Here is a 13,431-nt window from a genome sequence, read left to right on the forward strand (position 1 = left end):
TAAAAAATGCCGTGTTGTTTGAGGCACGTATTATTATCCAATATCGTGTCCTTATACATAGAATTGCGTGTATTGTTGATTGAATGTGATCTGAATATTTGTTGTTGTTGTTGTTTTTTTCAGTTCCGCCTACTTGGAAGATCGAACCAAAGAATATTGCTGTTACCAAAGGCGTAGACTCCAAACTTGATTGCCAAGCTCGAGGTTTTCCTGCCCCAAACATACATTGGAGCAAAGCTAAGGGTTCGATTTTATTGTCTTCCGTGTCGTGAATGTTAGTGATTTAGAAATGGTTGAAACTTAGCTCATCTATCAGGCAGGTGACAGCACTGTCTATGCCGGGATGGCTTCTATTTAGAAATGATTAAAACTAAGCTCATCTATCAGGCAGGTGACAGCACTGTCTATGCCGGGATGGCTTCCATTGTTAATCGAAATGGTATTCTAAAATTCTTATCAGTAGGTCATCAGAACTTTACAATACTGTAAAGTGTTTCCTTTTATAACAATATCTGTGTAATGACTGAGCCACAAGTTCTGGTAATGGCTGTAAATATCATAATAATAAATTTGAATATCTTGTTTGCCTTTCTTCTGTCAGGCCCGATATGGCCAGGTGGTTGAGCCATACGACTCGTAATCCGACGGTCGCGGGTTCGAATCCCCGTCACACCAAACATGCTCGCCATTTAAGCCGTGGGAGCGTTATAAGTGACGGTCAATCCCACTGTTCGTTGGTAAAAGAGTAGCCTCAGAGTTGGCGGTTGGTGGTGATGACTAGCTGCCTTTCCTCTAGTCATACACTGCCAAATTAGGGACGGGTAGCGCAGATAGCCCTCGTGTAGCTCTGCGCGAAATCCAAAACAAACCGAACCAATTAAAAATATACATATTAATTACTTGATAATATAAATACAACATAATATTAGATGTTTAAACATAGTTACAGAAAGTAAAATAAGCTGTGAATTATTAGGAAACTAATATTTTAATTTTAACTCCAACGACGTGAATTAATTATTTATTTTATCCTAATTTAGCAGTATAAGAGTGAAGGAAAGGCAGCTAGTCGTCATCACCCACCGCCAACTCTTGGGCTACCCTTTTACCAACGGATAGTTGGATTGACCGTAACATTATAACGCCCACATGGGTGAAAGGGCGAGCATGTTCAGTGCGATGGGGAATCGAACCCGCAACCCTCAGGTTACGAGTCGAGCGCCTGAACCACCTGGCCATGCCAGATCACCTTACAATTGACAATGAATTTGAATTATTTGTAACAACACATTTAGAGCAGTTTATTGAAACATGTTGTACCTTATAGAGGCCATCTTGTTCAATGAGTGACAAATTTTGCTATCACATCTGTTACATTGAGATATATGACACGCGAAAACTGTCCTAATTTATTTATATTAATAAGTTTTTGAGTCTCGAGAGGGAATAATTCACCCTTTACAGTTTTTCATCTGGTATCTCATGTGAAGATGTGACTGTATTTAAAGTCACATAACCTGGAGAAGTAACTCATATTCAACTCTATTAAAACTCCACAACCGGTACTTGAGTCAATATTTGGCAACATTGACACGCTGAATGCACTGTCCCAAAATTTTATTCGGCTGTCCTTTAAGGAAGTTAGGCTCAGTAGTTGGTGACGTACAAGGTTTTTCTTGTAAATAAAGAAAACATCCGAGGGTGTACACAACTTATGTATAATCATTTCCCTCGACTTTGTCACACACTGTGCCACTCTGATGAATTTAGAGCGAGATTTAGGAACGTGTCTCGAAAACGAAGAAACCCTACTGGAACACTTGAACTGGCAAAATTTGTTTGTTGTTAATTGTCTGAAAACTACTTTGTGATAGCAAGAGTTTTATGGAATCACTGCTGATGAGGGGACTACAAAACATTTGTTTCTAGTCTTCAGGGACTCTTTCCACACAGGTACTGAGGAACCAGGACAGTACTCTTCAATTACCAGCAACTCCCATCTTCATGTTTATGACAACGGAACCCTCATCATCTACAAGTCAAAGAAGGAAGACGCTGGGTTCTACTTGTGTGAGGCTACCAATGGCGTTGTGCCTTCAATCAGCAAGGTTGTCGAACTGGACATAAATGGTCAGAATTAATTATATTAACATAAGAAATGAGTTTCTTTGATGATTAGATTTAATAACCGACAGAACTTTGAGATTAGAGATTATTATATGTTATCAAAGAAAATGTTCAGAACACTTTTTTGTTAGATACAAACTTAAGTTACCAATGCATTACTGTGTTATTCTTTTTTATCACATTCCGACAGTTTACTAATTCTTATGACAGTTTTTATTATTGAAAACTTAAATCAATCAACATCTTTTGTGTGTGTGTTTGTTCTGTAACACAAAATATTCATTGTATTCTTCTTGAAAGAAATAATTTATGTTGTTAGTGTAGTTAAAACTGGTAATTATTTCTACCTCAACTGTTAAATAGCTCTATATTGTTGATGTCCTATCATTTGTTGTGGCTTTCTCCATTGTGCACTGTTACTGTGCTATCCTTTGTTGTTGCTTTCTTCATTGTGCACTGTTGATGTCCTATTCTTTGTTGTGGCTTTCTCCATTGTGCACTGTTGCTGTGTTATCCTTTGTTGTTGCTTTCTCCATTGTGCACTATTGATGTTCTATCATTTGTTGTGGTTTTCTCCATTGTGCACTGTTGCTGTGTTATCCTTTGTTGTTGCTTTCTCCATTGTGCACTGTTGATGTCCTATTCTTTGTTGTGGCTTTCTTCATTGGGCACTGATGTGTTATCCTTTGTTGTTACTTTCTCTATTGTGCATTGTTGATGTCCTATCCTTTGTTGTGGCTTTCTCCATTGTTTACTGTTGATATTTTATCTTTTGTTTCGATTTTCTTGTCCTGTTTTGTCATAACTTTAAAATTATAGTACAACGCTCTAAGGAAATATGACTTTATAAGTAATATGTGTACTTCCTGGCTGTTTTAACAGTTATAAGTTTTATGTTTCATTTTGTAATTTGTTTTATACGTAAATCTCAGTTTTTTTATTAATATGTACTGAAAATTACAGGAGATGCTGATGGATCAAAAATGCATTTTAAAAAACATTGATAGTTCATTTATGTTTTAATATTTCTCAAAGAACTTACCAGGTCGTCGAAACAAACAGATAATTCGATACTTGAAGTGAAAAGCATGTAAAATTAATTGTTATTAACAAGAATAGAAATCTAGTCGATATTATATTAACAAGAATAGAAATCTAGTCGATATTATATTAACAAGAATAGAAATCTAGTCGATATTATATTCCCAGAGGCTTATATAGTTTCAGTCTGAAGTTGAGGTCATATTTTATTTCATTTATTAAGGGTAACTACAAAAATCAAGTGACAAACTCGTAAAGGAGTTCGGCGCGGATGAGGTTACAAACGAGATGCATAACGTCAAGCGTGATGTATTCGTGCACTCTAATGTGATGTTAATCTTTTACGGCTGACGCACATGGAAATTAGGCCTATCTCCCTCCTATTAGTATGCTCTTTACTAAATGACTAGCTCTTCCCATTGTATCGATTCCTTAATCACGTTGACGATTTAAGTTTAAGATAAATGTACCCGATGCTAAACAGGTCAGTTTTACAAGATTGATGTCTGTCTGGTTGATCCTTTTCGTTTAAGAGGTTAGGAAATTATTTGCAGTGAGAACTAGATATCAAGGTTAGATACTGATACAAAATGCCTTAAAAAAAAAAAAAAAAAAAGGTACTGTGTTCAATTCTGACAACAGAGATGAGTTATATTCCAGATATTATTTGCTTAAATATCGTTACAATGTTAAAATCAGGGGTTCGATTACCCTCGGTGGGCTCAGCATATAGCCCGATGTGGCTTTGCTATAAAACACAAACACACAAACAAACACTTAAATATCAACGCCCCCTGTACCTCACATGAATGAACGAGGGCGAAAAAATGAGAAAATTGTAACCTTTTTAATTATTCTATTTTCTAGAACCACCACATTTCAACAACAAGTTCCAAGTGGAAACTGTTCGAAAAGGTCGTGAAGTTAACTTGGAATGTGAAGCAGGAGGAGATAATCCGATAACCATATTGTGGTTAAAGAATAAACAACGTTTGGATGTTAAAGAATCGAAAAGGCTTGTTCAAACAAATAACAACTTTCTCAAACTTACACTAGAGTATAAGGGAGCTTTTATCGGAATAATAATTTTACTGTTGCCCTTTTCTACACGTTATTTAATAACTACGTTTACCTCATTCCAAGATACACTAAAAAATATTCGAACAAAATGTTTCACTGCTCTTCAAGCAATACAAACGTTGAACAAAATTACTTTCTTGTGAATCGACAGTAGGTTTAAGAATCGTTTAATCCACAAGTCCAACCAGTCGGTACAGGTGTATAAGAAAAATACACTGTTGGCCAAAATTTTAAGGCCAATGCACATAAAGAAAAAAAATATGCATTTTGCGTTGTTAGACTCAACCACTTATTTGAGTAGAGCTTCGAAAGATGAAAATAAGAAAAGGGAAAATAAAAATAAAATTTTTTTCAGCATTTAATAGGGAAAATGTGAACACTATGAAATTAGTCTAAATACTAGCTGGTCAAAAGTTTAAGACCATACTGAAACAAAGCGTTAATTGGTAAAGATGTAACGAAATTTAGTCATTTGTGTTCAAGCATTAGCGTTGTCAATATCTCCCGTTGACATCTCCTGTGTTACATTGGGTAAAAACATAACAAAGGCTAAAAAGTTGATAGAGTTTGAACGTGGCAGAATTGTCGAGCTGTAAAAGCAAGGTCTCTCTCAACGAGCCATCACTGTTGAGATTGGGTGTAGTAAAACTGATGTTGTAAATTTCTTTTAAGACCCTGAGGAATACGGAAAAGAATTTCAAGTGGTCGGTCCAAGAAAATTTTGCTGGCGTTGAGCAGGAGGATTCGACGGGTTGTCCGGCAAGACACCAGCCGATCGTCGAACCAGATTAATGCCCTTACGGACGCAGAATGCAGCTCAAGAACAATAAGACGGCATCTACGAGAGAAAGGCTTTAAAAACTGTAAACATCTTCAAAGGCCACGCTTCCTTCCACACCACGAAACAGCTCAGTTAAACTTTGCTGAGAAGCACCAAACATGGGACGTAGAAAAGTGGACGAAGGTTTTTTCTCTGATGAGAAAAAAATTAATCTGGATGGTCCAGATGGCTTCCAACGTTACTGGCACGATAGGGATATCCCACCGGAGACATTTTCTACACGACACATTGGAGGAGGTACCATCATGATCTGAGGTGCTTTCGCCTTCCATGGAGCAATGGAGCTTCAAGTTATACAGGGGCGTCAAACAGCAGCTAGCTGCACTGGCATGTTGGAGAGAGCATCCTTATTGACTGAAGACCCTCGCTTGTGTGGAAATGACTGGATCTTTCAGCAGGACAATGCTGCAATGTACAATAAATAATAAAGGACTTTTTCATGGCGAATAACGAGATTCTTTTGGACCATCCAGCGTGTTCGCCCGAACTGAACCCCATTGAAAATATTTGGGGTGGATGGCAAGGGAAGTATATTCTAAACAGTGCATGATCTTCGTGAAGTCATCTTCACCACTTGGAATAACATTCCAGGCAGCTTACTGGAAACGCTTATTCGACCATGCCAAAGTGAATGTTTGAAGTTATTCGCAATGACGTCCGTGCAACTCACTACTGAGACCTCTTGTTGGGCATTTCCTACCCTGTTAAGGACCTCTTTTTGGTATAGTCTTAAACTTTTGACCAGCTAGTATTTAGGCTAATTTCATAGTGTTTACATTTTCCCTATTAAATGCTAAAAATATTTTAATTTTTATTTTCCCGTTTCTTATTTTCATCTTTTGAAGCTCTACTCAAATAAGTGGTTGAGTCTAACAACGTAAAATGCATATTTTTTTTCTTTATGCTCATTGGCCTTAAGATTTTGGCAAGCAGTGTATATGGAACATTTTTATGTGTAAAAGATCATATTTATATAAGTGGTAACAATGAAACTGTTCTTAATTATCTCTTAATACCATTAGGAACTACCGATAAAGATATGAGTATGATGTTAGAACCATTCACGTGCCAATTAATAGGACTGTTACAAATATCCATCAAACACTTGGATACAAAATCACATTCAACATTACATGATACACGTGCAATGAGAAGACATGCCATGTCGTGCCATGTGTCACCTTGTATTTGGCTTAGAGTCTGATGTTAAAAGGTATGGTTAGAATATTGAATATTTGATGTGGCTAGCGTTGCACGACTATAATTTCAATATAAGATTAGTTTTTTTTTAGTTTCAGGATCACCTTTCAGCGCCACCTAGTAGGCTATTTTATAATTTATTCTTCGTTTTTGTTTTTGTACATTTATGTCAACAATGACAAAGCTACAGGTTGTATGTTTTTTTACAACATTAAGGTTTATAGTGTTATACACAAACATATATTGCGTTAACGACATATTTCAAGTAAAGTGATTTATCGAAAGTGTTTAATTAAGTAAGTTCGCTACATTACAGGGAGTAAATATAAAGTAATAGTTACTTCTACTATAACTGAGTTTGTACCAAAAAGTAAATAGAACCTGGATACAAAGTGTGTTGCCCAATGACAGCAAACCTATATTTAAACACAATTTGGATCTAATACCTGAAGTTTCATTTTCAAGCTTACCATTTCTTGCAAGATAATATTACAGGCTGTATAAATGTTGCATTACCTACTTCAATTGATAACAATAAATTGACTCAAAGCAATTTGCACTAGCGCTACCCACGTGACTGTTCATCCCTATTCAAGAATAAGGGAGATTGTCACCTGAGAATATCTATTGATCTCTCATTGATAAAGTGAAACTTTGTAGCCAAATATTTTGTGGGCAGAACAGGAGTTATCTCAAAGGTAATGACAAGGGAACTAAACTAACTAGAATAAAATCGACTTAACAAATTCTGTAACCACGTGTTATGTGAAAAAGCACGTGCACCTAGAATAATAGAAAAAAATGAAATATTCTACATGAAACAAGAACGTGGGAAACTGTTATGTCTCATCTCTTGACAACAGAACACGCTTTTTGGTCATGCTGAAGACTAGATCTTTATCATTACGTGTTGTTACACTCGCATAACGTATTAACTCATCAATAGGTTTACTGTTTAATTCAGTATACCGTGTACACGAAACATGAATATTTTGTTGCTAAAAATTACATTTTCTATACAATATGAAATAGATTTTACGGTTTAAACAATAAAAGCTCATGAAGCATTAAAAAAACAAGAAGGGTCAAAATTTTTTACAAAAATAGTGTTAACTCCAAATGTTCCCTTTTTCACATTTATCATAATTTGTCCAAAATCAGAAGTATGTAAACATAGCCCTTTAGATTTTCGTTTTGCTAAAGTCGTTGCCTTAGAAGCTTTTGCAAAACACCATAACTTTTTCTGGAAGATAGATGATAAGAGATAAAATGTTATATTTGTATTATAATACTTTAAAAGTTGTGTTTTCAACTCCGAAAGCTAGCGTAGCATGAGAAACCAGTAGGCCTAAAATGTGTGTTAAAACACACGTTAGTTGTTTGTTATTTTCCCAATATTCCTTTTATTTTTTTTAAATTCAGAGATGTGTTACCACAGACTTATTTAAATATAAGCGTGATAACATTTGTAATTATTAGTGTTCGAGAAGTCCAGACTCAATGACACAGCAGTTTTAGATAAGTATGTGATGTGTGTGGTAGAGAAATGTTTCAGTAAACACGATAAAAAGAGATGATATTCTTTGTCTTGTTGTTTGTCACGAATACTCGGTTTAACAAATACGTTTATTTTCTGTTATTTTCTATTTTTTAAGTTCATTAACATAATCTCTATGAATAAATACCTGTGTTTCTATTTACTAACAGTTTTTGACACAGTTTCTTTCTCACTGCATGATATAATCTGTGTTTACAGTTACCTCAAGTAACAACAAACTTATTTATTCAGCGCATTTATTTATTTTTTTTTTTTTCTCGCCAGGCACCTTCTTACAGAAACACTCTTGCCTGACGGTAAAACGTCGCATCTCCACATCATTGATCCAGACAGAAGCGATTCGGGAATTTTTAGCTGCCTAGCCTCGAATGCCTTTGGTCATGATGAAACAAATATACAGCTTATTATACAAGGTAATATAAATATATATACACAGATGCATCAACCTAACCCGGCATAGCTGTTAGTTAGGCTTACTTAACTTAACTGTTAGTTAGGCTTACTTAATTGATTGTTAGTTAGGCTTACTTAACTGTTAGTGAGGCTCACTTAACTGTTAGTTAGGCTTACTTAACTTCAACTGACTTGAGGGTCGCGGGTTCGCATCCCCGTCGCGCCAAACACGCTCGCCCTTTTAGCCGCGGGGGCGTTATAATGTGACGGTCAGTCCTACTATTCGTTGGTAAAAGAGTAGCCCAAGAGTTGTGGGTGGGTGGTGATGACTAGCTGCCGTCCATCTAGTCTTACACTGCTAAATTATGGACGGCTAGCGCAGATAGCCCTCGAGTAGCTTTGCGCGAAATTCAAAACAAAAAAAAGGTCTTGTTTGTTTTTTTTTTTTTTTTGCTTTTATCCAATTTCTCAATCAAAACTACAAAACTTGTTTTCTGTACATTTTCTCGCTATAATGTCTCTTGTGTGTGTCAGTATCTGTTTGAAAGGCACCTTAGCGAAAAAATGCAGAAAACCATTTTTGTAGTAATGATTGAGAAACTGGATTCTGAGGAATTTGCTTTGAATTTTTTTGCGCAAAGCTACACAAGAGATGTCTGCACTTAAACATCTAGAATTTTGAGCTAAAATATTTACTATAAGGAAGGCAGCTAGTAAATAGCGTCCACTCCATTCTGGGGCTACTCTTATCTGACCATGTAGTGGCAGTTGAATATCACCTTGATGGCACACCAGAAAATCCACTGCCCCAAAATACGGAACGCGTTTTTTCTGAGAAGAGTCGCGAACCATGAACTTTCGGACTTACAATCTAGGCATGCTAAACGCTCAGTTGCTTCTGGCCCAACGGATTGTGACAAGAAAACCTTTCGTAAAAATATAGCACCGTGTTTTAGTATTTTCATCTTTAACATCACTTTATGGGCACGTGGGCTTAACAGCCAGGTCAGGCATAGCCTAACTTGATTTAATGACCTAATAGAGAACAACTAGATATCAGCACTATCCGCTTGATTAAATAATAAGACTGACCATCACAGCTAAAACGTCCTCACAACTCATACCACTGTTTCACAACTCGAACGTTTGATCTTGCAATCAGCAGCCCAGCATGTTAACCACTCTACCATTCTTTCTACACGGAGAGCAAGTCAAGACATTATCTTTTCCCGCAAGCTTTTGAAATTCTACACATCTCGAAACTACCTGATCTCAGCAATTTTTTGTTATAATGACGTAAGAATTCAAATATTGGAAAAAAAAATTCATATTTTCCGCAGTGAGAGCTATCTAGATTTTTTACTCTTATTACGATTATTAATACAATTTGGTAGCAGTGTTATATGACGTAGAATAATGGAAAATAAGTAACTGTTCTGTTATTTAATTTACTAAGCCCAAAATAATGTTTTAACGCATAGTTGGTTGAACAAACAAAACAGAAGTGAAATTAAAGTTTGCTCTGTTGTTATAACAAAGCGATGAGTATATTATATTTATATCGTATGATACAATACTCAAATTAGGCTCGCGTAATTACATCAGTTATTGAAGTGGTCTCGAACTTTCAGTATTAAAGGTTTAACAGCTGCAGTCGAAGGAATTCTTTTCTCCGAGATTATGAAAATGAGGTTAAGTTTCATGTATTTCGTATTATACAAAATCCAGTAACTAAACGTGTTCGGTTTGTTACGTACCAGAAGTACCGAGTTTCTACGAAATATCTACCTCGGAACTGCTAACTAAAACAGTGTACAGTGTTTGTTTTGAATTTCGTACAAAGTTACACGAGGGTTATCTGCGCCAGCCGTCCTTAATTTTGCAGTGTAAGACTAGAAGAAAGGCAACTAGTCATCACCACCCACCGTCAATTCTTGGATTACTCTTTCACCAACGAATAGTGGGATTCACCGTCACATTAGAATGCCCCCACGGCTGAAAGGGTGAGCATGCAACTCTCAGATAACGAGTCGAGTGCCTTAACCACCTGGCCATGCCGGGTGATAGTGGACAGGTAAACGTTTCTAGGAGTTTCCTTTCTTTGCTACAGTTATCATGGTAGCTACAACACTCTTTTGGAGTCAGTTTCAACGAGTTAACGACTAAACCAGTTGTGTTTTAGATATACTACGATTAGTTTAATAACTAAAATAATAGTAATTTAGGTAAAGTTCGCTTTCCATGGAAACCAGAACACCACCGTTTGAGAGTATTTTAAGGCTTAATTATAGTTTCGTGTTCAAATACATGAGGGAAATTGTTAAAATGCACTGAAATGACACAGCGATCTGTCATATTAAGAGGGCGCTATTAGAAGGTAAACGCAATTAAAGTTCTCTTTAATCTAGCACTAGGTGAGTTTGATTAGTTTAATTACTTGCGTCACATTAATTATGCAGTACACTTCAGGGAACAGATCTTAAAATGCATATAGAATAGAGCTTATTATAACTCACTTTGAAACGTGTGTACATTTTATTGTAGTAATTTTCTGTTTGAAGTTTAGTTTTTTTTAATATTTGTATAATATAAGCCTCTTACCCCATCCTCCAACGGCTCAGCGACAATTCTGAAACCTGACAACGTTTTAAGTTCGAATTTCGAAACTAGTAGTGGGAAAAAAAACGTGATAAACCATAGTTCTTTGCTTAACAACGATATTTGAATAAAATTACTTTTCATCAATAAATTATTATTACGTTCACGTTACACATACAGCATCCACTGTCAGCTCTTGAGCCACTTTGATCTCGGGTTCGAGTCCCATCACAGAAGAAGCTCGCTCTTTCAGTCATAGAGGCATTATATTGTAGTGGTCAATCTCATCATTCGATTAGAGTAACCCAAGAGTTATCTGTGGATAGTGTTGACCACTGGGACAGCAGTAAGTCTGCGGATTCACAACGGCACAATCAGGGGCTCGATTGTCCCTCGGTGGACACAGAAGATGACCCAATGGGGCCTTGCTTTGAAAAAACAAAACGAAAATAACACATACACTCACTCCCTCTAGTGTGTCACTTCAAAATTAGGAACAGCAATTGTGGATAGCCCACAGTTTGTTTTGCGAAAATTTTTAAAAAAGAAACAAACTGACCAATTAGTGTAATTTTACTGTCACTCTTATAACACATCATCAGTCTCAAAGTATAAAGCCCGAGTTTAGTTTTTGTGGGCACAACAGAGAAACCAAGAATACATGAATCCACCATTTGACAGTGTGTGAATCCTGCTCAACAGGCCACACCTGACTCCACTTTATTTGACGTCATTACTGATATAAAAACTTAATGAAGGATTTCTGTTGGGATCTCATCCTGTTGCATTTTTTTATTATAAAATTTGTTTCCCGGTGGGTTAGTTTTGAGTTTTATACCAGTTACTGTTGTGCAAATAATAATTTCTTTTTTCTTTAGTTTTTTTCTTCACATATTGACTGTTGTTAACTACAAAGCTATATAATGGACTATCCATAGTCTGCCCAACACGGTTAACAAAACCAGATTTTTTAGCGTGGCAAGCACGCAAAACTTATCCTGTCATTGAGCCACTGGAGGGTATTTTGAATTTAATATGAGTAACTCCTTGTGAATTTTCTTGATGGTTTAAATTTGGATAAGTGCTGCACAGTTATCTTCAAATCGATCGTTGTCAATAATCCCATATCTTTCGAAATTTCGGATAAAATTAAACATAAGTTATTAATTTGTCAAGCTTAACTAAGTTCTGAGCGTTGGGTGCATTGCACAGATGAGATACATTTACAGAACGCCCTGCTATCTATTTACTAGAATTAAAACTAATAAAATAATTATAGCCTTGCATTATGAGAAATTAATGTTGCAGATTTATCAGTGTTTATGAATACTTTATTAATTCATCTAAATATACCATACTGATATATGTTAGCTCAAAAAATTATATATTGAAAACATTTTATAAAAATTATCCTTTTGTCACTAATCTGTGTTTTTGTTTTGTTTTTCCTCATTACAATCGGTTCTGGTTTTAGAATGGCATATATACGAGGGCTGTTCTAAAAATACGCGGACTGACGTCATAAAACAAAATGTACTTTATTTAGAAGTTACAGGCCTGGGACCCCTTCAAAGTACTCTCCTCCCCAATGCACACACTTATCCCAATGGTGTTTCCACTTGTTGAAACAGTCCTGGTACGATTCTTTTGTAATGTCCTCCAGCTCCTTCGTCGCATTTGCCTTAATCTCGGGAATCGTCTCAAATCTTCTTCCTTTCAAGGGTCTTTTGAGTTTGGGGAACAAGAAAAAATCTCAAGGAGCAAGGTCAGGTGAGTAGGGGGGAAGAACAGTGATCGAGTGTTTGGCCAAAAACTCACGAGTTCTGAGGCACAAATTTCGCAGCAACGCGGTGCATCTTCAATTTTTCGGTCAACTTCTCGTAACAAGATCCAACTGATATCCCACACTCTTCAGCAAGCTCCCTGACAGTCAGACGTCGATTTGCCCGCACCAGGGTGTTGATTTTGTCGACGTGTGGGTCGTCAGTTGATGTGGAAGGACGTCCAGGACGCTCATCATCTTCAATGGACTGTCGACCATCCTTAAAACGTTCTGCCACTTGAAACATGCCGTACGTTTCATAGCAACATCACCGTAAGCCGTGTTAAGCATAGCAAAAGTTTCAGTCGCAGATTTTCCAAGTTTAACACAAAATTTCACAGCAAGTCGTTGCTCCTTCAGGTCATTCATTCTGAAATCCGCCAAACGAAAAAATCGCACTTCACTTAAAACCGCGTAGCTAATACACAAATGAAGATATCTGCAGTCGGGAAATGGCGTCGTAATCAGCTGATTTGTGCGAACCTAGCGACACCAAGCGGATTCCCCTGGAACCAACTGCAATTCAAACAGTCCGCGTATTTTTTTAACAGATCTCGTATAGTAATTGCCCTTGAAAAATATTTTGGACGAGCTAAATCGTGACGCAACTTTAATATACTTAATCCTGTCCGATTGATAGCAGTAAAATGATACAATTTCCAACCACTGGCATGCTGTGTATTTATAACTGACTTTTCTTCTCGCAAATATACACCAGGGCTATCTGCATTAGCCGTCCCTAATTTAGTAGTGTAAAACTAGAGGGAAGGC

General features: G+C 36.6%; 1 protein-coding gene across 7 annotated transcripts in view; it reads left to right on the plus strand.

Annotated features, from left to right (window-relative positions):
- The window catches only part of LOC143246627 (cell adhesion molecule Dscam1-like), a 254,917-nt gene that overhangs the window by 103,022 nt on the left and 138,464 nt on the right, over nucleotides 1–13,431 (plus strand). For 6 of the 7 annotated variants that reach the window (XR_013026080.1, XM_076493668.1, XM_076493670.1 and 3 more), the window contains 4 exons: nucleotides 124–243; nucleotides 1,930–2,130; nucleotides 4,036–4,183; nucleotides 8,112–8,260. Coding sequence is in view for 6 of the 7 variants with exons in the window: in XM_076493668.1 (XP_076349783.1) it covers nucleotides 124–243; nucleotides 1,930–2,130; nucleotides 4,036–4,183; nucleotides 8,112–8,260 (618 nt within the window). In the remaining variant the exon portion in view is untranslated. The remainder of the gene's footprint in view (nucleotides 1–123; nucleotides 244–1,929; nucleotides 2,131–4,035; nucleotides 4,184–8,111; nucleotides 8,261–13,431) is intronic. The other variant, XM_076493667.1, reaches the window with a different exon arrangement.

This window comes from Tachypleus tridentatus, chromosome 3 (genome assembly GCF_004210375.1).
Source record: "Tachypleus tridentatus isolate NWPU-2018 chromosome 3, ASM421037v1, whole genome shotgun sequence".
Lineage (NCBI taxonomy): Eukaryota > Metazoa > Arthropoda > Merostomata > Xiphosura > Limulidae > Tachypleus > Tachypleus tridentatus.